The 26,560-nt window shown below is 50.6% G+C and overlaps 7 protein-coding genes across 7 annotated transcripts; 4 read left to right on the top strand and 3 right to left on the bottom strand.

Moving 5' to 3' along the window:
• Positions 1–77: 77 nt before the first annotated feature.
• NUU61_001146 (H(+)-transporting V0 sector ATPase subunit c) lies at positions 78–1,049 on the top strand (the record flags this gene model as incomplete). Its single annotated transcript, XM_056651728.1, has 6 exons — positions 78–94; positions 210–222; positions 359–488; positions 592–748; positions 829–932; positions 991–1,049. 6 exons carry the CDS (start codon positions 78–80, stop codon positions 1,047–1,049), a joined length of 480 nt encoding a protein of 159 aa, XP_056516578.1.
• A 1,084-nt stretch (positions 1,050–2,133) lies between these two features.
• On the bottom strand, positions 2,134–3,291 carry NUU61_001145 (mitochondrial 37S ribosomal protein mS38; the record flags this gene model as incomplete). The annotated part of the gene is given in 3 exon segments (XM_056651727.1): positions 2,134–2,840; positions 2,941–3,128; positions 3,140–3,291. 3 exon segments carry the CDS (start codon positions 3,289–3,291, stop codon positions 2,134–2,136), a joined length of 1,047 nt encoding a protein of 348 aa, XP_056516577.1.
• Positions 3,292–4,192: 901 nt separating this feature from the next.
• Positions 4,193–5,521, bottom strand: NUU61_001144 (guanine nucleotide-binding protein subunit alpha; the record flags this gene model as incomplete). The annotated part of the gene is made up of 5 exons (XM_056651726.1): positions 4,193–4,534; positions 4,599–4,857; positions 4,912–5,075; positions 5,139–5,323; positions 5,395–5,521. The coding sequence occupies 5 exons, from the start codon at positions 5,519–5,521 to the stop codon at positions 4,193–4,195; spliced, it is 1,077 nt and encodes a 358-aa protein (XP_056516576.1).
• A 6,601-nt stretch (positions 5,522–12,122) lies between these two features.
• Positions 12,123–14,755, top strand: NUU61_001143 (M13 family metallopeptidase; the record flags this gene model as incomplete). Its single annotated transcript, XM_056651725.1, has 5 exons — positions 12,123–12,408; positions 12,470–12,987; positions 13,052–14,150; positions 14,221–14,621; positions 14,678–14,755. The coding sequence occupies 5 exons, from the start codon at positions 12,123–12,125 to the stop codon at positions 14,753–14,755; spliced, it is 2,382 nt and encodes a 793-aa protein (XP_056516575.1).
• A 1,287-nt stretch (positions 14,756–16,042) lies between these two features.
• On the top strand, positions 16,043–21,184 carry NUU61_001142 (mitotic regulator LTE1; the record flags this gene model as incomplete). Its single annotated transcript, XM_056651724.1, has 3 exons — positions 16,043–16,377; positions 16,500–20,875; positions 20,937–21,184. 3 exons carry the CDS (start codon positions 16,043–16,045, stop codon positions 21,182–21,184), a joined length of 4,959 nt encoding a protein of 1,652 aa, XP_056516574.1.
• A 736-nt stretch (positions 21,185–21,920) lies between these two features.
• Positions 21,921–24,743, top strand: NUU61_001141 (uncharacterized protein; the record flags this gene model as incomplete). The annotated part of the gene is made up of 4 exons (XM_056651723.1): positions 21,921–22,107; positions 22,229–22,623; positions 22,717–23,121; positions 23,190–24,743. The coding sequence occupies 4 exons, from the start codon at positions 21,921–21,923 to the stop codon at positions 24,741–24,743; spliced, it is 2,541 nt and encodes an 846-aa protein (XP_056516573.1).
• A 687-nt stretch (positions 24,744–25,430) lies between these two features.
• On the bottom strand, positions 25,431–26,541 carry NUU61_001140 (uncharacterized protein; the record flags this gene model as incomplete). The annotated part of the gene is made up of 2 exons (XM_056651722.1): positions 25,431–26,248; positions 26,304–26,541. 2 exons carry the CDS (start codon positions 26,539–26,541, stop codon positions 25,431–25,433), a joined length of 1,056 nt encoding a protein of 351 aa, XP_056516572.1.
• Positions 26,542–26,560: the final 19 nt, after the last annotated feature.

Genomic DNA, 26,560 nt, shown 5'->3' with positions numbered 1-26,560 from the left:
ACGGCCATTCCGGGTCTCTTATATCTGCAAGCTTCAAATTCCCTCCGAGAATCTTGTTGGATCAACCTCCAAGCAAAATGGCTTCTGAACTTTGGTGAGTCCCTACCGGAGGCTACTGTCCAGCCCCCTGGGTGCTGGAGAGCTATGATGTTGCTCCGCCCTGGACTCGAAACAACGAATAGTATTTGCTGACCTGGTGAACTTGATAGCCCCGTCTATGCGGTGAGTTTTACGCGTCCTCGATGATTCCAGAACCCAAGCATCATGCCAGTCGTCTCGTGTTTTCGCCGCCCCCTCCACAGCCATGACCTCGCCTACTCATGAGACATCGATGGGATCGCTGATCTTTCTCCTATAGCCCTTCTTTGGTGCGCTCGGCTGCACGTCCGCTATCGTGTTCACCTGCTTCGGTGCCGCCTATGGAACCGCCAAGGCTGGTGTCGGTGTTTGCGGCATGGGTGTTCTGCGCCCCGACCTGATCGTCAAGAGTACGTGACCTATCGGGAACGAAGCTAGTTGCGGCTCGTCGGCTTTTATGCGGCTAGATATTCTTTATCTGTGATCTTTGTTTACTGATGCGATGGCTTCCAGACATCGTTCCCATCGTCATGGCGGGTATCATCGGTATTTACGGCCTGGTCGTCTCGGTCCTGGTCGCCAACGACCTGACCCAGAAGCTCCCTCTGTACACGGGATTCATCCAGCTGGGTGCCGGTCTGTCCGTTGGTCTGGCTGGTCTTGCTGCGGGGTATGTGGTCATGATCTCCCATTCTTCCTCTCCGCAATCTTGCCAGCCGCCTTGTATCTGACAGTTTTTCTCCGCCACAGTTTTGCTATTGGTATTGTCGGTGATGCTGGTGTTCGCGGAACGGCGCAGCAACCCCGACTCTACGTCGGAATGATTTTGATTCTCATTTTCGCTGAAGTCCTGGGTATGTCTTTCCATCTTCTCTGCAAAGTGTTTCCTTCTAACCAATGGTGTCCCTGCAGGTCTGTACGGTCTGATTGTTGCCCTTCTGATGAACTCGCGCTCGAAAGCTACGTGCTAAACGCGAAGCCTCTTCCGTCGTACTCGACGATTGGATCGTGAATCATTGGACCTGCGGTGGTTTATAATTCATTCCCCCCAACGTGTTTCTCTCGCCCTTTGATCCCGATGCAAATCAATGCTCTCCTGTCGTGTCTCTCCTCGGGAGAAGGAGAGGTGTGTGATTGTTGTGACTGTTGCAAGAAATGAAAGGATTTCGGCAAATGATACAATTGATTTTCGATTTTTGAGACCGGGTGCCCTCTTTTCTTTCTCCCTTTCATGTTCCTGTGATCACCGTGGTATGTAGAGTCGGGGAGGGCACCCTTTCGTTTGTGTGAAACTTTGGATTCCCGGACACTCGGGACTGAAGAGCAGGTGGTAGATATATTGGAAACTGGCTTACATTGCATGACTCTGCGCGGAATCCTTGTACTTTATTTATGTTTGGGAACTGCGCTGGCTCGGTGGCGCCGGACAGTGCCTGTCTGTCTAGGTCTGCCCTCCATCAATTCCCTTCCTTCTCTCGGTTGCCTTTTCTTGACTTTTGTCTTGGTTCTTTTCCCCCTTATTTGTCTGGTTTTTCTTATTGGTCGGGCCTTGTATTTGGTACGATATAGCAATCCCGATTTGTGCATTACATCTTCAGCCCTCAACGAGAGTGAAACATAGTAAAAAGAGACTACAATTCTCACTACGCTTCTTGAAAAGTGATGTCAAGAGGACTGAATCTATTGGACTATTCGCCATGCACGGGGACAAGCCACCCAAGACACAAAAAGCCAGACCACGAGCCTCTAAGCAGGGACGTGAACGAAGCCACATGCAGGATATTTGGATATTCGATCGAGCATAGGAAAAGCAAACAAGGCGGGGAGGGGGGGAGATATAGAGAATGTGTATAGGCGGGAAGGAAGAAATCAGAGAGAAACAAAAATTGTACGAAAGAGAAAGAGGATATATGCCCTGAACAAAGACTAGAACTTGAACCCAGGAGAGAAAAAAAATGCAACAAGCCGGGTCGAAAAGAGGAAACGAGATGCAATCGACAAGGGAAACCAACAAGAAAAGAGACCCAAAGCCAAAAAGAAACAAGAATACCCCGTCTAAGCCTTGTCGAGTTTCCGTCTCAAAGTGCGCGTCCTCTTCAACAGCTTCTTGAACTTGTGCTTCTTCATCTTGGCCTTGCGGCGTCGCCGGGTGCTGATGGCCTGCATACGGTTGTGGCGCAGACGCTCAATGTATGACGCACCGGGCGCAGAGCCGCTGGGGGCATCGATGGTGGCTTCACCGCGGACGCCGGCGGGAGCCTCCACCTCGTCGTCGCGGACGAACGGGCCCGTGTGTGCCTCGTAGGTCTTGCGGCCGTCGGCGTGCCGAGATTCACGGATCGTCAAGACCGTCGAGTAGGTCGAAGTCTCGTGTTGCTTCTGGGCATCGGCCGACTCCATGGCCTCGGAGGCAGAGGTATCCATGGGGGTCGGCGGCGGCGGGGGATGGAACGGGCGGAGTCGACGGGTGAGTTCCTCCACAGACAACTTCGTCTCCGGGACATCAACCATGCGGATCTCTCCGTCTTGGTCGCTGGCGAAGCTGCGGTGCAGTTGCTCTTCAGAATCGGACATAGACTGCGCCGTGGTTTCCATGGATTCGACCGTTGAAGACAAAGTGAAGATGACATCGTCGGATTCGTTCTTCAGCGATTTCCTGGAAGCGAAGATCGCATCAAATGCCTCGGCGCTCGAAATTGGGGGCACTGTGGTCGTCACGGAGATGGGACGGTGGATGGAGAAGAACGACGCTAGTTGGACATCTGCTGAAGCAAAATCAAATGTTAACCGGTCGGACGAATGGAAAACATGCAAAACCAAGCAAAATACATGAAGAACTTCGTTTTTTCTCTGGCTACTTACCATGTGGCTGTCGGTGCTGCGTTGAGGGAACACTCGGCAGCTTCGAAAACGCCGCATGCTGGTTCGACTTGGAGGATCCGTTCCGGGCACTGTTCTCCTTCCCTCGGCGGCGGGGAGCCTTGCTCTTCTCGCCAGCTCCATTCACTCCCTTAGCGGGAGCAGAAGCATCCATCCGACGTGGTCCATCGCTGGGCGGAACGGGCGGTTTGGACGAAGAGGAATACCGGCGTTGGTGCACATGGCGGGTCGCGCCGAGGCCGTTGGGGGTGAGGTTGGGGGGAGGCTCTGAGCCGGGCGAGCAACGTTGGACAAAGGTGCCCAAGCAGCCCGGCGTAACGATGTTGACAACATCTTTAGCGGGAGACCCAGGATCTGGGGAGACAGTGAGGGTTGAATGAGTCGAGCCGAATGAGAGGCGAAATCAGTCGGGTCGGAACTCGGCGTCACTGATCATGCGGGCATTAGGTAAGTTGATGCCTGAGGTGGCGACTCTCAGACGTACGCCGTAGATTACTGGATTTGTCTCCTGTCTACATCCAACGATATGGGCAGTTCTTCTCATTGAGGGGACTCGCTAGAAGATTATAAATTACAGAATAGCCTATGAAATTAACCAGAGCTAAACTGGAACAGTATGTAAGAAAAAACTAGGTATCCATACATTATTCTCCAATAGAGGTTCCGTCAGTCGTAGCAGATCAGACTCGGTATGTTAGGGATGAAATAGGAGACGCCGTGTTCCAAAGAGCAAGGAAGTTCCCTCGTTAATAAAACGAACAAGACTGACTGATAATACATAACGCAATCGTCAAGTATCACACAATTGCAGACAAAGCAAGTGGTATCATCCTGCATTATAACAGAGAAAAAGAAAAAAGAGAAAGAAAACCGTCGCTAAACCGATGCGGGACATTAGTTGGCGAAATAAGATGGGCTTTTGGATGCAACGAAGCAGACCCAAGGATGCGACAGAGAGCCGGTAGTGGCTCCTCTATAAGACGCTTCGTAAGAAGGGAAGGATGGCAAAACATAATAAAGAACAAAAAGGGAGAGCAACGTCCAAGGACTGCCAGAAAGAAACAGTAAAAGTGAAAAAAAAAAGAAAAGAAAAGATAGCCGCCATATAATGCAACAGAAAAAAAAAATGGTAGGCTGAAAGGCTCGAGGAAAGAGAAGGAAAGAAACCAAAAAGAGGAGGGAATTCGTAGCAGGAAAAAGTTCATGAAGGCCACCGTGCCTTGGTGTTGTCGCCTTATAGTATGAGGGTGTTGAGGTTCTTCTGAATGATCATATCCTGTACTGAATCCATGGTTGCCTTGAGCAACGTGGTATCGGTAGCATTGGTGTAGTGGATGTAGATCTCGCGATCGGGTATTCGATTGATGCCGCGGAAGCGCTCGGCGAAATAGCGAGCAGCAGCATCGAAGTCGGAGTTGGAGCCGCTGTAATCGGGGAAGTGTTTTGAAACAGGGGAAATGGCGAGTTTGGCCTTGAACAGATCGATCTTGTTGAGGAAAAGAATGATAGGCTTGCGTTTGAACCATTCGCCGTTGACCAGAGATTCGAATAACATCATAGCTTCGTGCATTTGATTCTGTAACGCGAGGACACTCGTTAGTCGTCAACCAGGGAAGATAAGGGACATGTCGCGCGCTTACAGCATTCTGGTCTTCAACCAGGCACTGGTCGTACCCAGACAGGGCTACCATGAATAGCAGACACTGAACGCCTTCGAAGCAATGAATCCATTTCTTTCGTTCTGACCGTTGACCGCCAACATCCATCATGCGGAAATTCATCTGCCCAAGCTCGAATAGAGTTTCGGTGATTCCTGTCGTCCGAAGTCGAGCCTGCAACATGTCCTGGTTATCAGGGAGCCAGCCCGGTGCAAACATGCGGTCCAGAGATTCGTAAAAGCTGGGGGTAAACATCAGCAAGAGAAAAAGATGGGCCCATGATCCAAGAACGTACTAATGCAAGTTGTCGTTGAGGGCAAATTCGTGACCGCGCGAAACAGCTTTCTGGATTCCTCCATCACCCCACAGAGCCTTCATGGCGTCGCGGACCTTGCGGTCAGAGAAGGCCTCATCCGACCCTACGTCAGAGTCGGCACTTTCTAGTAGTTCCGCCGGTCCCTTTCAGAAGAGTCAATAAATTGGATCATATGCGCAACATGCAAGAATCCACTAGATACATACCTTGCTCTTCTCGTTTTCGTACTTGATATTCTCGGTGCTCATAATGTCCAACAAAACCTTGAACGCAATGACCACATTCGAATAGATCACGGCGCGTGTCTGATGGCGTTCCTCCTCCGGAAAGCCTCGGCTGTGGATGATCCGCATCTGCTTGATGATGGTGGACTTGCCTGACTCTCCAGCGCCTGATCAGATGGTCAGCGTTGTGCGCCAGGTGCCAATGGCACATTGTCAAAACCGCGGAGGGATCACCCACCCAGCAACAGGATCTTGATGGTGCGGTCCATCGTTTTCTTGTCATTTCTGAGGGCTCGGTCTATGCGAGCACTCTGCTGAACAGCGTTCCTGTCCGCCTCAGCGGGCTTGGAATTTATGCAACCCATGATTCAGGCACGGGACGACAAATAGTCTAGTGAGGCAGTCATTAGCAACCATCAAATGTGGAGTGACTGGAGTGACTTGGAACACTCGACACCTTGATGAACTCCAACTGAGTCAGGGATGCGATAGCCGTGCGCCACTCAGCCGGACTGCTCAGAGACATGGACCTGACAGGACTCGAGAGACACGAGGCCGTTGTGCATTTAGGGGGTTGTTTTGAAGTCCCTACCGACAAGAAAAGCTCTTTTGAGTATCCCCCTTCGACTAACCCAACGAGACTGCCCGTGGACGTGTCCGGATGGTGCTGATGCTGGGAGCTTCGATCGGTTCTTCCCCACACCCGGGATCGACCACGTTCCAAAGACAAGTGCGCTTTATTTCCAATTGGGCCAGTTTATCCTCCGAGACAAGTCTCGAGTTCGGTATGTGGTCGGCGATGCGACTTCAGCTGGGCACACGTCGAGGGAAGGCGAAAAAAGAAAAACAAATAGCGACGATCGCGGCCGAGACAGCGGGATGGCGCGAGAGGTTCCCAAGTTCAGTCGCGCAGTTTATCAGAGCAGAATCCCCTGGATCCTGGATGTTCCGGTATAAGAAAAACACAACCCAAAGAACTCAACGCCTCCCACAGAGTCCAAAAATCCCAAAGTGTTGGGAAGGGGGGGGGGGTTTTGTCGAGAGAGGGGGCCGAACCTGGTCGAGGCGAAGAGGGGGGGGGGGGGGGGGGGAACAGAGAAGGAAAAAGGGCAAGAGAAATGGAAGATTAGAGAGATGAGTCGTACATCTCTTTCTCTGCCGTCCCACGCGAAGAAGCCCACAAGCGGGGAGAGAGGATGCCCGGCTGAAATGATCGCAAGATTTCCCGCGATGGCCTTGTTCTTCAGGCCTCGGGAATGTTGTCTCCTGATTGATCAAGAATTGTGTACTTTCCTTTTCTTTCTTCCTTTCTTTATTCTTCTTGATTCTTTATTTGATACAATGGTTATAATTTCTTTTCTTTTCTGTACTTTTCCCCCTTTCTCCCCGTCTCCGTCTCTTCCACTGATCTTCGCGAGTCTGCAGGGAAATACAGGGGCACTCGGCTGAGATCCACCTGGCCCCCGGCCCAATAATACTGGGAAAATCCCATACATAACAATGCGATTATGGGGAACAATCAAGACGGGCCGCCTGTCACTTGGAGCTGTCACTACCCAGGAAATGGGGGCATCCATGTATTGTGAAATGGCCCATGTGTAGCATCTACTTTTTTTTTTTTTCTCGCAGCTTAAGTAGGTGCAAGACAAATCAATTAAAATTATAGAAATGATAGCTATAATACTAATACTAATACCAATAATACTAATAATACAACATGTAACATGCATCCACGCCCAGCCACCATGTGGAATGCATCGATCGGCTGCTCACTCTGAAACGGCGGATTTCTGTCCCGACTCTTTCCCCTCTTCCACTTCGACTTCACTTGTTTACTTCACTTGTTCACTCCAGCTTCTCCCTGCTCCGATATCCTCCGTCTTCCAATCCATTCCTACGTCCATCAACATCGACGGCTCATGCCGAGGTTCAAACTATTGAATCCTGACTTGTGGTGAACGTTCATGCACGTCGGTAATAGTTGGAAGTGCCCCCACTCCAGACAGCCCCGATCCCACCAGATACACAGCGCGACTGGGACTGTTCGAAATCCACGGACTCGAAATCTCGGCTTCATTGCATGGCATCTGCACACGTGGGTTTTGCCTTACATACTCGTGGATCACAGCTGGAAGGCTTGACCCCCCAAATCAAAACAGTAGCTGACGACGCTACGATCCTGTCACTCTCTGGTTCCACTTGTTCCGGGCGCTCGTAATTCAACGCTATGTAACATTCCCATCCTGATTCATGCAGTCAATCGCAAGCTAAACATTTCCAAAACTCAAAGACGTCAGCCTTGAGGGATTCAAGCTGATTGTCGCACTCCCTGTTCGCGCTGTGGATCGACAGCGCTCGGGACTTCCGGGGTACTTATGGGATGCCACAGACCTGAAACCGGGGACAAGGATCCCGGTTCCTGGTCTCCGGCTTGATTTCTTCTCTAGGCATGACTCGAGCAGGGGTCCGCATCCTGTTCTGATTGGACTTGTGCACACATTTGTTGAATTTATACGCACTATGAATACGCTCAGCTTCGTTTCAATCTAAAGCAGGATATCTGATCCGGAGACAGCAGCTGTTTATCCCTGATGGAGACGCAATAACAGTAGCAGTCCCTTGCATGATTCATGAGCTAGAATCATGCAGGACATCCACGGTCGCAGCATGTGGATTTCGGCTGCATACTGCAACGTGGAAATTCGAACAGTCGATCTCGATACACTTAGAATCGCAAGAGACAAGAATTCGGGTTCGATATCTGATCGAAAGAGCCCGAATTCAAGTATTTCAACGAGCTCTCCTACCAAGGGAGTATCAAGCAAGTTCCTGATACTGTTTAGGGATCACAAACTCAACTACATGCTACGCCTCAGAGGAACCAGCTTCGATACTCCGAAAAATAGCTTCCTGGGTTTCAGACATCACTCGATACTATCTCGATTTATATCCTTGGTTGAACCTTCCTGCTGAACTAACAAACTCTCCCGCAGTTGATCTTCAGCCACAGGATGGCTTTACTATAGACTAACCACTCCATCTAGAACTTAAAGACCTGCTTTTGAATTAAATGCCGGTGATATTTGAAGGGCTGCACAATCGCAATCATATACTACAAATCACAAGCATATAAATGAATACTTCAAACGACACCATGAATCAAGAGCTAGACTCGACTCGGCCACCCTCCCTTTTCTCCGCTCACCCAAGGCCATTTCACAATACATCATACATTACCGCCAACAGTACTAACGGCATACGCGGTACACAAAACGGCCTAACGGCCAGACGGTGCAGGGTGCGTTGGACGTGTGGAGACCTGGCAAATTAAACGTCGATCCACATTTGGCAGCCCAAATCCCGGCTTTGCGAGATGTCCCATGAAGGTCGGAAATTTCCCCGGCTGCCAAGGGCTTGTATTGGGGGGGGTTCTCGCCCGTTCTGGCGTGAAGATGTGCATGCTCGGAGAATTTCTTGCTTTTAGTAGTGTGGGCCATTTATGGCGAATATTCGGGCTATCTTTGGGAAATACACCACAAGGCTAAGTAACGGTGAACTGGACGCCGAAAACAGATACTTTTGGGGCCTTTCTCAGTGTCCTTTCAACTATATGCTTGGAGCATACAACCAGGACTAACGTACCGGAACATTCTCTTCTTTTTATAGATTCTACGAAATCCCCTTTTATTTGTATGGGAGGTGAGATTCAACCTCAGTGGGACTTATCGCCATTTATGGCCAGCTATGTTACGAGATCATATTTGAATATGATGGCGTCCAACGCTGTTCAAGCCAGGCCGTTATCTCAATATTCATAGACATTGCCCACCCCACTGCCCGGGGATAAATATGAATGCTTGATAATCCAAAGGATTTCTCATGCACTTTTATCTTCGCCATTGGTGGCCATATTCCTGTTGGGTTCTGATCCTATATTTGATTATCTTTGCGTTGATTTGAATCTTGCATGATCGTCGTTTCGGACATGCATGGGTACCTACGCACTTATATGGCATATGACATATGACAGATAGTACACCATGATCTACAAGTGCCTTCTTCTACAGTGTTGACTGTAGGGAATGTCTCACTATCAACGATAGTAGATCAATTTGGGAGACCTGTGTCTATAATGCGGCTTAGACATAGCATCGCAAATCTTGAATGTTTTGGGGGTATCCCTCACTCCAATCATCAACCTCCATGAACCATGCTGTTGTGATTCCATTCAAGATTAGCCCTGCTCTGCCAATTATGCTTAGAGATGATCTTCTGGCTTACCTAAGATCAAGATCGCCAAATTATCGACATTCATATCCACCTTATCCCCCCTTCGTCTCAGTAATTTCACTGCCCCATCAAAACCATAGGCTTTTCTATATGGCCTGATCATATACGCGACATCTCTGTCTGAAGACGAAAAAAAAATGAAATAATCAAGTCAGCGATGGTTCTTTCCCGTTTATCCTGCAAGAGACAAGAGGCAAGACCTACATTTGAAGAGCAAATGGATCAGCTCGTGAAGAAAAGTGAAGCTGAGAAAGGTTTTCCAATGGTCATCCAGGGAACGCATCGTATCACTGTTTGAATAGCTCCAGTCGGTTTTTCGGTATTTGCCGATTTTGGTCCTTTCGTCTTCAATGGCGTGGCTGCATACTAGGATATATTCGAACTGCACAGTTGTAGCCGCTATTGATCCGTCACCACACGCGTGGTCATCAACGTCCCACCATTCGTCTTTTCCCGCGTCCTTCAGGATAGGATCTATAAGACACAGTCAGCTATCTACAATATTAGCAGAAAATATCAAGAAACTTGAGCGAAGCGAGGAGATATCAAAGGAAGCATTCAAAGGAAGCATACCCCAAAATTGGAAATGTGTGACGTATTTTTGATATTCTTTAGGCACCGGTGATTTCTTTTTTTTCCATCAACGAGAATGTCGTATCGCTCTAGATGCGAGTCTCCGCAATAAATGTGGCTCGATCGTTGACGACGATACTTCAGGAAGTGAGCGAGTTCCTTGACTTTTTCTAGAATATCCCGCAAGTTAAGTTCAGGTAAAAGAGGGAAAAGACGGAATATAGAATCTTACCGTAAACAGTTGTCCAACGTGGCTCAGCCGTGACTCTTCTAGCACCGGTATCTCCCTGGAGCGCGTAGAAGGTATTCTTGGCCCTCATCCTGTCGAATATGCCAGCGTTCCCTTCCGCATAGGATTTCATCAACTTGTAAGCAATTTGAACCATTTTAGTGGTCTCTTCAACAGCTGCTAGAACCTTGTCGTGATAATCTCCTTTTGTCACTATATTCCCGCGCGTATCGTACTCTTTTAAATTGGCACAGGAACGATGAATAAGGTCCGCCTCTGCGCCCAGTGTCCAGATAGTCAGCAGAATTGTCAACAGACAACATATTTGTAGTATCCAGCCTAAGCCAGTCATCATGTGGAGAGACTTGTGAAGAGACGAAAGTTTGGAGAAGAAAAAGAAGGCAAGCCACCTTGTGGGCGTCGTGAAATAATTCTTCTTAGGTTTGGGGCCTAGCAGAACATTTCAAGTGACAGAACCGGGCAAACCCACTATATTGGATGATCAATTAGCCCCCTTACCCCGTAAACACATTGCCAAGCGGTGAGGGTGGGATTGACTCTGTGAGTGGATGAGATTGGTACCAAGTATACAGAGTACAAGTAGAGAAAAAGAGACAGCCCTATGCAATTCTAATTCCTCTCCATCCTTCTTATTTCTTTCACGATCCAAGTGTCAAGTTGGCCGGCAAAGTATTAAAAAGTAGACTCTACCTAAAGTCTTTATTGTCGAACCTGACCCCCGTGGCCCCCGCCCTCCCCCCCGAATAGCTATCCAAGGTATCTGTGCACTTAGATCGCCATACGCTTTGCACCTAAAATAGCAGGGTCCGCTAGACATCTAAAAGGCGAAAAATGAAATAAATAGACAGATAACTAAAACCTCAATCTTTCAGTTATCTCTCTGCTGTCTCTTTTTATAATCAAGAGTGAAAAGGGTTCAAATCTTACGAAGTCAAAATGGGGATCCCGATACTTCATGCTATCGAACAAGGCCCGATGGCCCCCGCCCCAACTAGCTAAAGCAATAATCGTCGCTCAGTGAGCAGCTCAGAGCGGCGCAGCTAACTTGGGTTAGGCGTTAGGGTCCAATGGCTTCCCGGTCTACTCCGTACTGCCACCAAGAATACGGAGGTCAGTACAGAGTAGCTACAGGAAAGATGCTATGGCTGACCCTATGCCTGTGGTTTTGCTACTGTTTAATTTTCTCTTGAATATCTATATTTGCGAACTGGCTATTTTCTTCTTAGCTAAATTTTCAATCCCAATTTTCTTGTGATATAATACCAAAAAGGAAGATGTTGATAATGGTGAAAGTGAGACACCCAAAGTTCAAGTTAAGCACTGAGTAATAGATGCTAATAGCCCCCCGCCGTAGTGCCTAATCCCAGCTAGCATTAAGTTAAATCGTATAATCTAAATGTCCTAAACTAATAAGTCTTTGGTAATTAAGCTTGTTGAGAGTGATGATACATAATAGCCATCAGTATCTATACCTTGTTTGCTATGATATATATTTTCGGCATTTGGAAATTTGAATTAGACAATACCCCATCTTGATCACCTCACCTCACACAGCCAAGAAATCTAGGACTTGAGATTCCTCAAAATCAAGTCACATCATCACTTGTGTCACTATTGAGTAACCACAAAGATTTCATTAGAACCCCCGTGGCCGAGCACAAGATGACTCAGCAACCAGCGATGGCGCCATCCTCTCTTCGGCCCCCAGGCGAGCAGCTCAGGCGAGACATTCAGTGCCTCTTGAATGGGCATTGGGTTGTAGCTCTCCTGGAATATTGAACCGGCAGGAGAAAGTGCCTGGCAACGCCAACATGGACCATCCATCGAACAGGTCTGTTCCGCCAGCCCCGCAAATGCTGCCATGTGCCAGCGCTAATGTGTCGCCGGAATGGAATGCTGACTCTCGCAGTAGACGTGGATCAGCCCATTCTTTGCAAGATGTTGATCCCGAGCAGAATGAGCGGCTGCTGAAGAGCAATGTTGACATCAACATGGAGAACAATGACTTTGTTCGCCGTCCTTTACTAAGCCGCAACCATAAGCAACAAAGAGCCTGCCCATGGTGGCCTGCATTTCGGAAGTTTATATTGACTGCCTGGCTGCTCTGGCTACTTTACACTCTGGGGAGAGTGGTGATTGGTATGATCTCTGATTTCTTGGTTGGAGCGTCTACATCTAACACGGCAACCATATTCTCTAGACACCCTCACTGAGGATCCCGAGGACGACAAATCCCCGCCGACTTCCGATGCATCCTCACTCTGCCAGTCACCGGAATGCGTGCATGCAGCATCAGAGATCCTTTACAACTTGGATCCCAACTACGCCAAGGTAGATCCCTGCACCAACTTCGATCAATATGTCTGTGGCGGATGGAGGGAGCGCCATGATATGCGTTCCGACCAGGGATCCATTTTTGCCGGCACCATCATGGCAGAGAATGCCCAGACTCGGCTTCGTCACATACTCGAGCGCTCAGAGGCCCCGAACCCCTCGGACGCCGACAACTTCCAGAAACTCAAAGCTGCGTATGATGCTTGCTTGGATGAACCCACCATCAAGAAACGTGGCAGTGAACCGTTGGCGAAAGTTCTGACTGAGCTGCAGAAGATATATCCCGCAAAGACAGAGTCCCAGGGAGTCAAAGACCACATCACGGACGCTCTCTTGTATCTGATGAAATCAGGGGTCAATGTCCTAGTGTCATCTGGTGTTTCTGTATGTCAATCCCCGATCTCTTGTGTAGGTTGGGCTGTAATTGGTCTAACATGAAAATTTCTAGTCGGATGACCGTGACCCTGATAATGTCGTGATATTTGTGACGCCACCACGAGCGATTGGGCTTCCCGCAAGGGAGTACTATAACAACACCAAGACCGTGGCCCAATACACCGCCGTGCTCAAGCAGGTCCTTCCAGCGTTTATTGGTGGCGAATCTGAAAAGCTCGTGGAGAATGTTGTGGACTTTGAAACCAAGCTCGCGAACGCGACTCCCGATACGCAAACCCAGGAAGACGTCACCAAGTACTACAACCCGCACAACATCAAGGAAACCGAGTCCCTGGTACCGGAGATATCTTTCAAGGACATTATTGAAGGCCTAGCACCGAACGACTACAAAGGAGACCGTTTGATTGTCGGCTCCCCGTCCTATATGGAATCCTTGTCCACCATCTTGAAAGACACCCCCAGAGAGACGGTTCAAACCTTCTTCTCGTGGAAGCTCATTCAAGGTTATTCGAGTATCATCGAAGATGATAAAATCACGCCCCTTCGTCGATTCAGAAATGAATTAGCAGGCAAAGACCCAGATGCCACGGAAGAGCGATGGCGCAAATGTATTAGGGTTCTCGACTCAGGCCTCGGCTGGAGCCTGAGTCGGTTTTATGTCCTGGACTCATTCTCTCAGGCATCCAAGGAACTTGGTGACAAAATCGTCTCTGATATCAAGGAAAGATTTGTTTTCACTTTGGACCAAACCGACTGGATGTCTCCCAAAGTTCGAAAACTGGGTATCCAAAAAGTGGAGAATATCATTCAGAAAATCGGCTATCCCTCGAAGAGCCCCAATGTCATGGATGCCGAGGACGTGAAGAAGTACTATCAGGATCTGAAATTGACCAGCAAAGCCTTCTTCGAGAACGAAGTCGCCGTGGTCAAGTTTGAGCTTCACAACGAATGGTCTAAACTTGGGAAGCCCACGAATCGGGACGAGTGGGGGATGACAGCTCCAACTGTCAACGCCTACTACAACCCTCCCGGCAACGAGATTGTTTTCCCTGCTGGTATTATGCAACCACCAGCATTCTACGGGCCCGCCGCCCCGTTGTATCTGGCCTATGGCGCCTTTGGTGCTGTTAGCGGCCACGAATTGTCTCACGGTATGGCCAATACTCTCGTTTCTATATGGGCATAGCTGCTTGGGAATTTTTTTTCACTAACAAATGGCAGCATTTGACTCTACCGGTCGACACTATGACGAGACAGGAAATTACACCAACTGGTGGGACGATAAGACTGTGAACGCGTTCGAGGAGCGAGCTCAATGCTTCGTCGACCAGTATTCCAACTTCACTGTGACAGGGCCAGAGAACAAAACTCTTCACGTCAACGGGCGGTTGACGCTGGGCGAGAACATTGCTGATGCTGGAGGATTGACAGCGTCCTTCCATGCATGGAAAAAGCGCGACGAGTCTTCTCCTGACCTTCATCTTCCGGGTCTCGAGTTCTTCAGCAAGGAGCAGCTGTTCTTTATCGCCTATGGGAACTGGTGGTGTGGCAAGAACACCAAGGGAACCGCCGAGCAAGCCATTTATAATGATCCTCATGCACCCAAATCGGCACGGATTATTGTCAGTTTCTACACCGTATTCCCTCCTTCCTGATGCCCGGCTAACTCTTGCATCAGGAAACCATGGCGAACTCTCGTGAGTTCAAGGAAGCTTTCCAGTGTCCGGAGAAGAAACCGGTTTGCAAGCTCTGGTAGCTTAGAGAAACATACGGATCCTCCAACCTCTTTATTAGCTTAGTTTCTATATGCTTCATGAATCTATATTGTTCCAAACCCGAAATCTTGCATCTTCTTATTGACCGTGGGCCCGGAGGCAGACCTCGGATCAATCCTCGATTTTAGGGCCATCATGTGAAGACTTGTATTGATTAATGCTTCTTAGATGTTTGTATGTGTAGGTAACAAGTCGAAGAAAGCGCAAACAAATCGAGCCAGTTTGTACAAGGCAGTATTCCTGGTAGATTTTATACTGCCGGGTCTTCACCGAACTTTTGATTTTGGCTTCCCGACAACCCGCAGTCTTGCTGGACCCGCGATTTCTGCAAGCTTCAATTCAAGGGAACCTAAACAGTCCAATGATGTGACATATCATGCCGGGTCATCATCTCCGTATCCAATTTTCGGGTCGCTGCATCTCACAGGTCGAGGGTGACGCAGCGGCAATTCCAGCTCTGCCTCCAGAAGTCAGGGATGCGACCGGGGAGATTCGGCTTGGATTGTTGAAGTGTTCGATGGGAGTGAGACACGCTCACTCGGCCCCTTGAGACATTGAGGCACTGTTAAAAAAAGAACTCCCATTGCCAGGCACCCTAATTTTCGGCCTAGGGCCGTGTCATGGGCTCCGCTTCTTATCCAACGTCAAGTGGAGACGACATAACGGTGCTCACAACCAACCAGAAATGCGGCCGCGAGTTGCGCCAAACTCGCGGAGCCGTTCGCTGCCACCGGGGCGAAGCTAACAGAGCGTCCCACCGGGCCTGTGACCTATCACTCTTGCCGACGAGCGCAGCTCAGCTCTGTTTCGCAGGTGAAATGCCATGTCCGAGGGGGGAGATGTGAGCTCCCATTTTCTATCGCATGTTCATCTGTGCACCTCTTCGACTCTTCGACTCCTCGACTCTAACGTGGAATTTGTTGGACCCATCAACATCAAACTTATTATCCCTTATATTCCCAAGGGCAACGGTTTCCCAGCAGTTCGCCTGGTTCCGCCGCGTCGGGACCGTTCCCCAACTCCACTTGGATCTTTGGGAAAAAAAAAAACAAGAGCTGACCGGCCCCCCCCGTCACCTCGGTCTCTTTCTCTGTTCCTCAGGCCATGTTGAGACCATTCTGATCTGTGCAACTTTTATTCTCTGCTACTTAATCTCCCTGAATTACTGAATTAGCCCCTGATTCAGCACTGGTTTCTCGGGCTCTACCCGTCGCGAACGGGGTGAGCGTGGTTGCGTTTCCCCCCTCGAGCTTTCGCGATCGCCCACAATGGAGCCCTTTCCTTCGCCAGTCGACCCGCCGGCGCCGTCCAAAGAACCGAATACCCCACGAGTTCGCATCGATGAGTTGCCGACCTTGGATCGGACACGCAGTGGAGGATCCCAGAATGGACCGTCGACGCTTCGGCGTGCCAACACCGTGCAGGGAAGCAATCTCATCAAGAGAAACCTGGAGCTGAAAGCAACGCATGAGAGGACGGCAACAACGGGGCTGCGTGCCAAGGACAGCAATGAATTGTTGCGGCAGGGTCCATTACAACGGTCTCAGACGCAGCGTGGCCCGCTCGGAGCGCCTCCCCGGGCCGGAAGGCAGGCCATTTTACAGTAGGAAGTGTAGGCCAGAATGGGAAGATCTTCCTCAGGTACGATCGATGGCGCAACCACCGTGCAGCGTTCTTGTGTCGCATCTTTTCGCAACAGGCTGACAGAATACTTGAATCACCTAGGCCAATTGCGAATCCGACCCCTAAAGCCCACCGTATAGCACCCTTGGCCTCTGTCGACCAAGCCAAAACCAATTTTCTTCAGCCTCAAGGACACGCGTTCGCTCGTGATGATCCATCCCGGTGGTCAAGTTCTCAGCTCTCGGAGCTGCGCCCGCGCGAAGAGCCCCGCGATATTCGCGAGCCCGCCGTTCCCCAGTCCGCACAGCTCGATCAATCCATCCAGAGTCGCCTGCGGTCGAATTCAAACTCGGCATCAGATGAGGAATCGGTACCCGAAGCTGGAAAACGCGAGATGCGAATTGTTATCGATCGATCTGAGGACCGGCCAAAGTCCGCAGAGCAAAAATCGGGCCACGCGGCCTCGGAGGCTATCCCACGTCCTCGGCTCACGTCCCCGCGATTTAAGACCGATAAGAGCGCAGCTTTGCAGAGCTCGGGTCATACCCGCACATCCATGTCGGACAATTTTCGGAATTCAACCTTGCTGGGCGGCATGGCGGATCCTCTGCTGACCCATCGTTCGAGTGTATACGGGAGGGACTCCATGTCGCGACAGCGGTCTTCTTTTGCGGTCTCGATGTTTTCGGGGACAGCGGCCATAGATCTGAGCCGGGCGTCCCCAATACCAAGGAACTCCGTGGTCTACGAATTGAAAGAACCTGTCGAACCGTCTATCTATGAAAACCTGGTTTCAGGAATGGATGATGGGTCTGTCGTTCGGTATATTCCTGGCACAAAGGACATGAGTGCAGCCACACCTGCCCGCATTGTGGCCCAGATATCCTCCGAGTCATTTATGGACTACGAGCTGGTGTCGGACTTCTTTCTCACTTTCCGTTCATACCTCTCCACGGGTCATCTGCTAGCTCTCCTCCTTGCACGGCTGCACTGGGCGATTAATCGGCTAAAAGACGATGGGCGGATCATCCGGATTCGCACCTTTGCGGCGCTTCGACACTGGATTTTGAATTATTTTGTTGATGACTTTGTTACGAACTACGACCTTCGGACCCACTTTTGTGACACGATCAACACGCTTTACCGAGAGGTCAAGTCCCGAGACTTTGGGGGCATGAGCGACTTGAAGATTCTCATTGATTTGAAGCGTTGTTGGAATGGCAAATGCTCCGTTTATTGGACCGCATCCGACTTCTCTCGCGCATATAATGACCCAGACACGCCCATTGTACCCGGAAGTGCCCAGATCGAGCTGCCTAGTGCTGATGTACCGCAGCAAAGTTTTCCTCTCCCCGGAATGGTCCCCAACCCAGACTCTAACTCGCATGAGAGCCTTCGCCTTTCAACTCAGCATGATCGAAACGACTCTGCTGGGACCGCTCAAAGTATTCCGTTCTCCACGCAGAGCGACCAAAGCATGCAGGTGCTGTCTTGCTCGCTACCTCCCAAGTCCGCCAAGCACCAGTCCGTTCCTTTCTCGAAAGGCAAGGCGCCACGTCCGGTACCATTGGGTCTTACGAAAGTCACGCCTTCCTCCCATGAACCCCCACCTGTTTCTCCCATAATATCACGACACCCATTCCATGGCCATGGGCACAAGAGAAGCGGCAGCTTCTCGGACTCGGTGCGAGATGATCGTGTGCCGATGTTCGTCACGGAGCCTGAAGCAATGGTATCCGCCACCCAAGATATCCTGGATCCTGTTAGTTTGATTCGAGGAGAGCTGTACCCTCCTGCGGAATCCTATATGACAATGATGGCACCGGACTCTCCTCCTCTGGCCCCGCCCTCGACAACCGGAAACCCAGACCGGCGGAGCACACCGGATACGATGTCCAAGCCGGCACTCACGAACTCCGGCATGAGAACCATTCTGGGTTCGATCAAGCGGGTTCTGCACACGAGAAACGGTGGCCAGAGTATTTCTGCTCGCATTGCAAATTCTACTGACGCCGTGGCAATGCTCTCACGGGGCAAGACATCTGCAATGCCTACGCATCTAGCATTTGGCTCTGATATTTACCGGGAAAGAAAGTTGGCTGCCGGTCCTAAGCATCTCGCTCGTATCGATATTCTGTGCGACGAGGTGTTGAAACAATACCGCCAGGTGGTGAAAGAAAATGAAGCAAGAGAGCAGGCCCAGCAGTCAGCGGAACCAGGATTGCAACCAACACAAGAAACTGCGCAGAACCCTACTGAGTCTGAAACCCTTCAGATTCCCAACGCTGGTAACACCGACATCAAAAGTGGAATCACCACTGACAGCGGATCAATCGTCATCGTCGATGATACCGGGTTCGATATTCCCGTCATGTCTGGCGCTGCTCCAGAGTCAACATTGGAGGTCACAGATGAACATGGCCAAGACACTTCAAACGACCGCCTGGCAACAGATGGCGCGCCGTCGCATGTGTCCACCCTGGCGGAAGGACAGTATTTGCTGCCGATATACTACAGCCCTGAAGAATCGGGGGCAAATGCTCAACGCTCAAGCTCCTTGCGTCCCTCTGCTCCTTCTACCCCACGAAGGTCATTTTCGGTTGAGCGTGGATCCACACCGTGTAAGACTCCCTTGTCTCTCCGGCTACGCAAGTACGCTTCCTTCCAGAGCGGGATTTCTAGAAAGCGCCTGTCGATTGGTAGCGAGGCGGGTCAATCTGCCGGTGCTGCCCATCCGATGCAAAACCGACTGGGGAAGTTCTCTGGGCCGGCACTTCGCAGGAGACCCGGCGGGAATCTGCGCCAGATGCAAACCGGTGACGAGCACGGCGCGACCCCGGGTCGTGCATCGTTTATATCTGATTACTCCTACGATGATTCTCTCACGGGCACCACGACTTATAGTGAGGATACTGCCTCCAGGCCCATGACTACTCTTATCCCGCCCAACCCTCGCTTTTCACTTATACATACCCGTTCATCGCGACACTTGAGGCGCTCATTCGAAGCCGCGATTGCGCAGTTCGCCCAGATCCCCGATGATGACGATGGAGGTATCGAGTCTACTTTACTCAAACTAGAAGGCAAGTGGGGAGGGTCATCCGACGACGACCAGGGCCCTGCATCTGGCCAAGCAGATGATTCTCGAGGCAAGGTCGGAAGAAGCGATGCTCGCCGGGGACAGCTTTTGACGCAGCCCGGAGTCGACAGAGCCGAAAGGGATCACCCCGACTGGGATGTTCTCCCCCGGAGACGACAGACTGACAAGTCAGCGTATTCGACAGTTGCAGGCCGACTGGCACCACCTCGTCCTTACTCTGATTCAGTGGCGGAGTCTGAAGAATCCTACAATTCGATTCCGCTTCTCGAGCGAGGATTGACCGATGAGTCCATGAAACGGCCGCCCACTGCTCGCCATCCTCACAACGATCCTCACGGTCCACCGCTTAGTTTCATCTCGAGCCGGGATATGTCTGAACTGGCCTCGTCGCACCCGTCCATTCAAATCATCAAGGAAACCGAAAGCCTGCGCCGTATTCCCCGAGGTTCCACAGCCCCGTCATACGCTCTGCGTGATGCTGGCGCAGTTACCCCGAAACGTCTGTCTGCTCTGTCAGTTGACATGATTGAAGCACATGAAGCCGCAGGCGCACGCCGATCCCCCTATACTCAAAGCCTGTCGTCATCGACTGTTGACATCCCGCCTCATCCCCTGGCGCATCCTCCATCTCCACCGATGACCATTCAAAAACCCGGCTCTTTCACCCTGAATGCCTCGCCATTGGACCCGGTTTTGTTCCAGGCCCGGCCTCTTACCCCCGAAACATCCCCTCGTCATAGGGATACGGAGAAGCCCAACTCGCGATTGAGGAACGTACAGCAAGTATCCAGCGACGTTCTCTCCAATTCTGAACGCAACCATTATTGCCAAGATACTATCCAACACCCTGGCCCTGACCATGTGCCCTTTGTACTCGCCTGTGAATCTCATGTTCTCGCTCAGCAGCTAACACTGGTGGAAATGGCGGCCCTGAGCGAAGTTGATTGGCGCGACTTGGTCGAAATGAATTGGAGCAGCTGCTCACCGTACATCATGAACTGGGTCCAGTTCCTCACGTCCGAGGACCGCAAGGGCATTGATTTGGTTGTTGGCCGCTTCAATATCATGGTGAAATGGGTCTTGTCTGAGATCGTGTTGACTCGCGACATTCATGAGCGGGTGCGCACAATTATTAAGTACATCCATACCGCAGCTCATGCGCGCCGCATCTGCAACTACGCCACGATGCTCCAGATCGCCATTGCCTTGTCCTCATCCGACTGTTCGCGGCTGCAAGACACGTGGCAGTTGGTCCCGCTCGAGGACAGACGACTGTTCAAGGACATGGAGTGTCTGATCCAGCCAGTGCGCAATTTCCACGACCTTCGAGTTGAAATGGAAACGGCCAATTTGCAAGAAGGCTGCATTCCTTTCATTGGTAGGCCCTTCCTTTACTCTGACCCCACCTTGACATTTCCAGAGTACTAATTCTTATTTAGGTCTGTATGTGCACGACCTCACCTACAATTCGCAGAAACCCGCTCAGATCAATGGCAACGGCGGAGGGATGCTCGTCAACTTCGAGCGCTACCGTACCACTGCCCGCATCGTCAAGAACCTACTCCGTCTGATTGACGCCAGCACCAAGTACCGTTTCGAGCCCGTGCAGGGCATCATCGAGCGATGTTTGTGGATTGCCTCGCTTCCCGAAGACGAGATCCAAGCTCGTAGTAAGAACCTGGTGTGATTCTTCTCGTCTTTCCTCTGGTATCCGGAAGCATACCTTCCTCATCTTTCTTTCTTGCTTGCTCTCTTCCTTTCTTTCCTTACTCTCATCATTGGACATTTGGAACTTTGCAGGGGGGTTGTCATTCTCTCTGCCGTATATACATCCCACACTTTTGCATCGTCGTTTTTGGATTTGATTTCCTACGGAGCGAGTTTTGTGTTTCGAGCGTGCATTTGCATCAGAGCCTGGAATTTGAGTTGCCATCATTGAATGCATACGGGGTCGAAAGCCCCCTGGATTAATTAGGACTTGGAATTATGATATCTTCCCATAATGCTCGAGTAGAAGTTTTTCTACATTTCTCTCAACCATAGTAATCGAAGGATGGTGCAAAAGCCATGTCTAGGACTAAACGCTCAAGTCAGCTGGAAATGAGGAGTATTAGAGTGTACATTGGTTAATTATAAACACTGAAGAGTAATCTCCATTGTACCCGTGGTTTCACATAGAGTTGTGTGGGCCTGCGTCATAAAGCTGCATCACTGGCCGTGTTGATCCTACGTAGAAACATCGTTTTTCGCCCAGCTGTCCCGCCCGCGGCTCTCTTTAATTTCCCTCCCCACAACAAACTCAACCGGACCGAGGGCCTGTCTCTCCCTCAGCTGTGTGAATCGCCTTCTTTCTCGAGGGAGGTCCGACCTTCTGCATTTGCCGTCTTGGATGTGTCCCGCCTTGGGTCCGCGCGACTGTCACGATGGACACGACCGAGCGGCGCGGGGCCTCTAGCGAGATCGACCCCGGCCACGACCACAATCCCGACCACAGCCCCGTCTCCTCGCCCGACCCCAAACAGGAACTTCCGGATGACTTGCCCAAGTCGCTGGACGACCGTCGGTCCGTCCCCGTCTTCCAGGAGACCGAGATGTACGACGCTTGGCAAGGTGAGTTGCGCCTGGTTCCCCTCATACTTTTCCCACTGATTCCACTGGGACTGTATCCATGGCCCGATGCCTCCAATGAATGATTTCAAAATTTGACTAACCGATGATGTTCGGTCTACAGGGCAATCGCAATTCCTGACTACTCCCGTTGCCGCAAAGCCGTTGCCTTTCAGCCTCACCCTCGACGACCACTCGCACGACCCCGAGCATGACCTGCGCGCCCAATATGGCCGCGACCCCGAGGATAACGATGCCCGGCTGATGGAGATGCTGGCGGCGCAGGCTGCTCACCGTGAAGTTGATTCGCTGGGTGCGGATGAGGAGACTATCGCAGGCGACGAGAAATTGACCGACGCCGAGAAGAAGGATATCTTGCAGAAGAGCCTCAACATGGCGGCAAGTAACGGCGATGTCGAGCGGGTGCGCAAGCTGGTTCGAGGACAGGCGAAGAACTACGTCGATGTCAATATGCCGGATGAAGAAGGGACTGTGCCTTTGATTTATGCCAGTTGTTTTGTGGGTAGTCCCCTTTCACTCCGTGACCGCAGTCTGAGTCCGGAAGTGAAAAGTAGCCAGGGAAATTGAGTGAGACGCTGATTGTCAGTTTAGGGCCATCATGAAGTCGTTTCGGCTCTTCTCGAGGCCGGCGCTTTTGTCGACAAGCAGGATCGTAACCAGTGGAGCGCACTCATGTGGGCAATGACCAACCGACACAAGACCATCGCAAAAGTTCTCCTCGATCATGGTGCCTCGCCGGATATTAAGTCCTCATCGGGAGGCACGGCTTTTGACTTTGCACAGCCCGGAAGCGAGATTTCCGAATACTTGCATGAAAATGGCTATAATCTTGGCCCTAGTGGCGTTGAAGAGGATTTTTATGATGCCGGGTTGGCACATGGCCGTTTCGAAGAGGAAATCGCCGAAAACGAGATGAAACGACGGATGATGATGGAAGAGAGCGCGATCAATCTGGAAGTTGACTTGTCTAGCTTGGGGATAGACGAGAAGATGGAGGTGAGACTTCCAGTCGTGATAATTTCACCCGGATATATTTGCTGACTGGGTCCGCTGGACTTGAATAGTCACTGGATGACGATGAGTTAGAGGAAGAACAGCAAGAATTTGTTTGGGAACGATGCCTGAACGACCAGATGTTCGTGTTCCAAGATCATGAGCTGGAACATATCCTGGATATCATCATCACCACTATGACGCCGCAGCGATCTCCATCCCAAAAGCCAGTACCAGCCAATCTGCTCTTCCTCAGTGCGCGTTACGCGCACTACCACGCTAGTCCTGAGCTGCTTGCGACTCTACTAACCTCAGCTACGGAAAAAATTAATGACGTGGTTGAACGCCATCAATGGGATATGACCATGCAGGCGTTTTGGCTGTCCAATGCCACGCTGTTGCTTCATTATCTAAAGAAAGACCCGGGTCTGGTGGAATCTACAGTTGAATTCCAACTCCACCTCGCAGAACTGATTAATGAAATCTTCGTTCTCATCATTCGCGACGCCGAGCGCCGAATGAACAAAGTCCTGGATTCGGCAATGCTGGACCACGAGACCATTCCTGGACTGGAGGACATTGCATTCCAAAATGAATGGAAGCTTTTCCGATCCAAGAACAAGTCCAAAACCCCTGAACCTGCAGAGAAGCGGTTCCGTCCTCCTTCGCCCCGGCGGCGAGCTCAAGTATCCCCGAGGAATATCACCTCGTTATTATCTTCGACCCTGTTTGTTCTCGACCTCTATGACGTCCACTCGGTGATCACCACCCAAATCCTTTCCCAGCTCCTGTACTGGCTTAGTGCGGAGATTTTCAACCGAATTGTGACCACAAAACGCTACCTCGCGCGCACGAAGGCGATGCAGATCCGCATGAACGTTTCAACGTTAGAGGATTGGGCGCGCACCAACAACCGGCACCCGGAACACTACGAAAACGGATCCACCACCAGCAGCGGGGATACAACTATGGATGCCGCGAGACAACATTTGGCTCCGGTTATCCAACTTCTCCAGTGGCTGCAATGCTTCTCGTCACTCGGAGACGATCATGAGTCCCTTGTGACAACGCTGCTCCAACTTCAACAACTGACCCCTACCCAACTTCTCCATGCGGTCAAGTCGTACCGTCCCGAGGTGGGCGAGAAAGGGCTCACCAAACAGGCCATGAAGTTTCTTCTGGAGTACCAGCGTGATCCGGATATGTTGTTCCGGGAACAGCAAAGAATCCAAGACGAGAAGGAGAAAGCCGCCGCCGCCCCTGTACCCGAAGCTGCTGCTGAGGCTCGGCCGAAGACGCCTTCCAGAGACCAACCTCAACCCCCGGCTGACGGAGCACCCGAAGTTCCGACATCCCCGGATCCAGGGCCAGCATCGCCAGCATCGATAGCTGCATCTTCGCGGCCTACAAGTATGATCGCGGCGCCAAAGACGGACGATCGGCCCGGCGTCAACGGCATTTTCCTGGACCCGACACTCTTCCTGCCATTCTCCCTGCCGACCAGCACAGACATGCTTATCAGCTACGGCGCAGGATTCGGCGGGACCAACCGCGAACGCGCGCGCAAGTACATCCCCACCGTCCCTCCGGAAGTCCTGAGCCGATTCGACCGAGGCGAGGTATAAAAAAGAACACAAAGCCGTTATGGTCAGAGGTCAGAGGCATTTTTTGGTTCTTTTCTTGCATGTTGATGATTCGAGTCCGTCCTCGCTTCCATTGCGGTGTTTGGGTGCACTGCGGCAGACGGCGAGCAAAGCGATACCCTTTGCGTCTTTGTGTTTTTCTTGACGCTAGATGAGAATTGCATGTGGACATGCTCTGCGTATATATATATACTCTATACTATATGGATGTCATTCCTGAATATTGATCTACCAACAAGTTAAGGGAGTAAACACTTTCCGAATATGGAGGAGCCTGGTAAACAAGGGTGGATTAAGGCCATGTGACACAGTATGTACAAGAGAGCATCGAGCACTCTGGTTACTTATTTCGTAAATATATTTTTACCCTAAGCCGGGGTAGATACTATCATTAGGTTCAAAAATCAGGTGAGGGATGAGTGGAAGATAATATACCCCTGAGAGCAACTGCCACATATGTTCCCCAAGACAAGACCCATGGAACCTACAGACCATACAAAACAAAATAGCAAATTGAATATTGAATACTACTCCATTTATGAAGCCAATGGGAATTTTCATTTTGATGAGCTAGAATGATTGCGAAGAGTGGGATAGAGATGACGGCAGTTGTGTATTTGTGGATGGTATTTTCGAGTAGAAATAGCTTTCCTGCCCTTTATCCTATTTTTATGACGCATTGTTGGATGGTACATTTGAGAGACAGTGCCGATACCATGCGAGGGTGAATCCGAGTTGCCCAGGCTCACCCGAAGAAAGCAGGTCAAGAAGTCCACGTTTCGCCAGATGCTGGCAGAAATCTTTCTTCGAAAGGAATTCCCCTCCAAAGAGGTGTTGATCCTCGTCATCACGGGTGTTTGAATGATGGAACTCTGTTGTTGTTGCCTCGTTGTCGGCTCCTTCATCCAGAATTGCTTTTGTCTCTGCGGCTAGCTCTGAAACCGTGGCATATCTATTGTGCCAACATTTGTCGATGATCCTGTCGATTGCCGGGTCGCGATCTAATTTTGGAAACTCCATGTTCTGTAGTAGCTCCACGGTCTTTGGCCCATGCTCGTAAGGATCTTCAGTAAGACATCGGTCCCCGTACACCTCGAAGCCATAGTTGATTAGATAGTACAAGGAGCCGAGGGCAAACTGCTCCGTCCGGGGACCTAACGAGCCGGAGGATCCACGGCTGCCATACTCCACCTCGCTGTCGTTTAGCAATCTGCCATATGGAGCTAGACAAGCTTCGTGAGGTGTTCCAATTTTGGCTGTACAGTCAAAGTCTGATAGCTTGATTCGGTTGCGATCGAGAAGAATATTCTCCGGACGAAGATCGCCGTGAGCGAGGTTGAGTGATTCCAAGAAAGCCACCGCTTGGGCGAGATCATTCATCCATTCCTTTCGGAGAGGCAGAGGCTCCAGCCTTTCCACTGTAGTAACCACCTTTGTCTGATGGTTGCGGATATGATTGTCTTGTATTCTAGAAGAAAGTGACTCATCTAATAAGACGGTTAGTACATAAATCAAGTAATTACTAGATGGTCCGCACTATACCTCTCATATACTCGAGAAAGATGCCATTGTGTGTGTAAAAATAACACTGCACGATGGAGGGACAAGGCGGGCGTTGCGAGAATGTCTGGTATATCTCGAGCTCTTTGGAGAATTGTTCCTTCTCAAATTCGCCAGACTGCGGGACCTTGACCACGATTCGAGGATGAACCTCGTAAACAAAGGAGATGCCTCCTCCCCAGATCCAGTGCACTCCAGGAAATTGACGTTGAATATCCATGATAATATGAAGTGAGCGA

The sequence above is a fragment of the Penicillium alfredii genome, assembly GCF_028826965.1.
Source record: "Penicillium alfredii strain IBT 34128 chromosome Unknown utg000001l_segment0_segment0, whole genome shotgun sequence".
NCBI lineage: Eukaryota > Fungi > Ascomycota > Eurotiomycetes > Eurotiales > Aspergillaceae > Penicillium > Penicillium alfredii.
The sequence above is the reverse complement of the archived record's forward strand: the minus strand, read 5'-3'. Positions and strand labels throughout refer to the sequence as shown.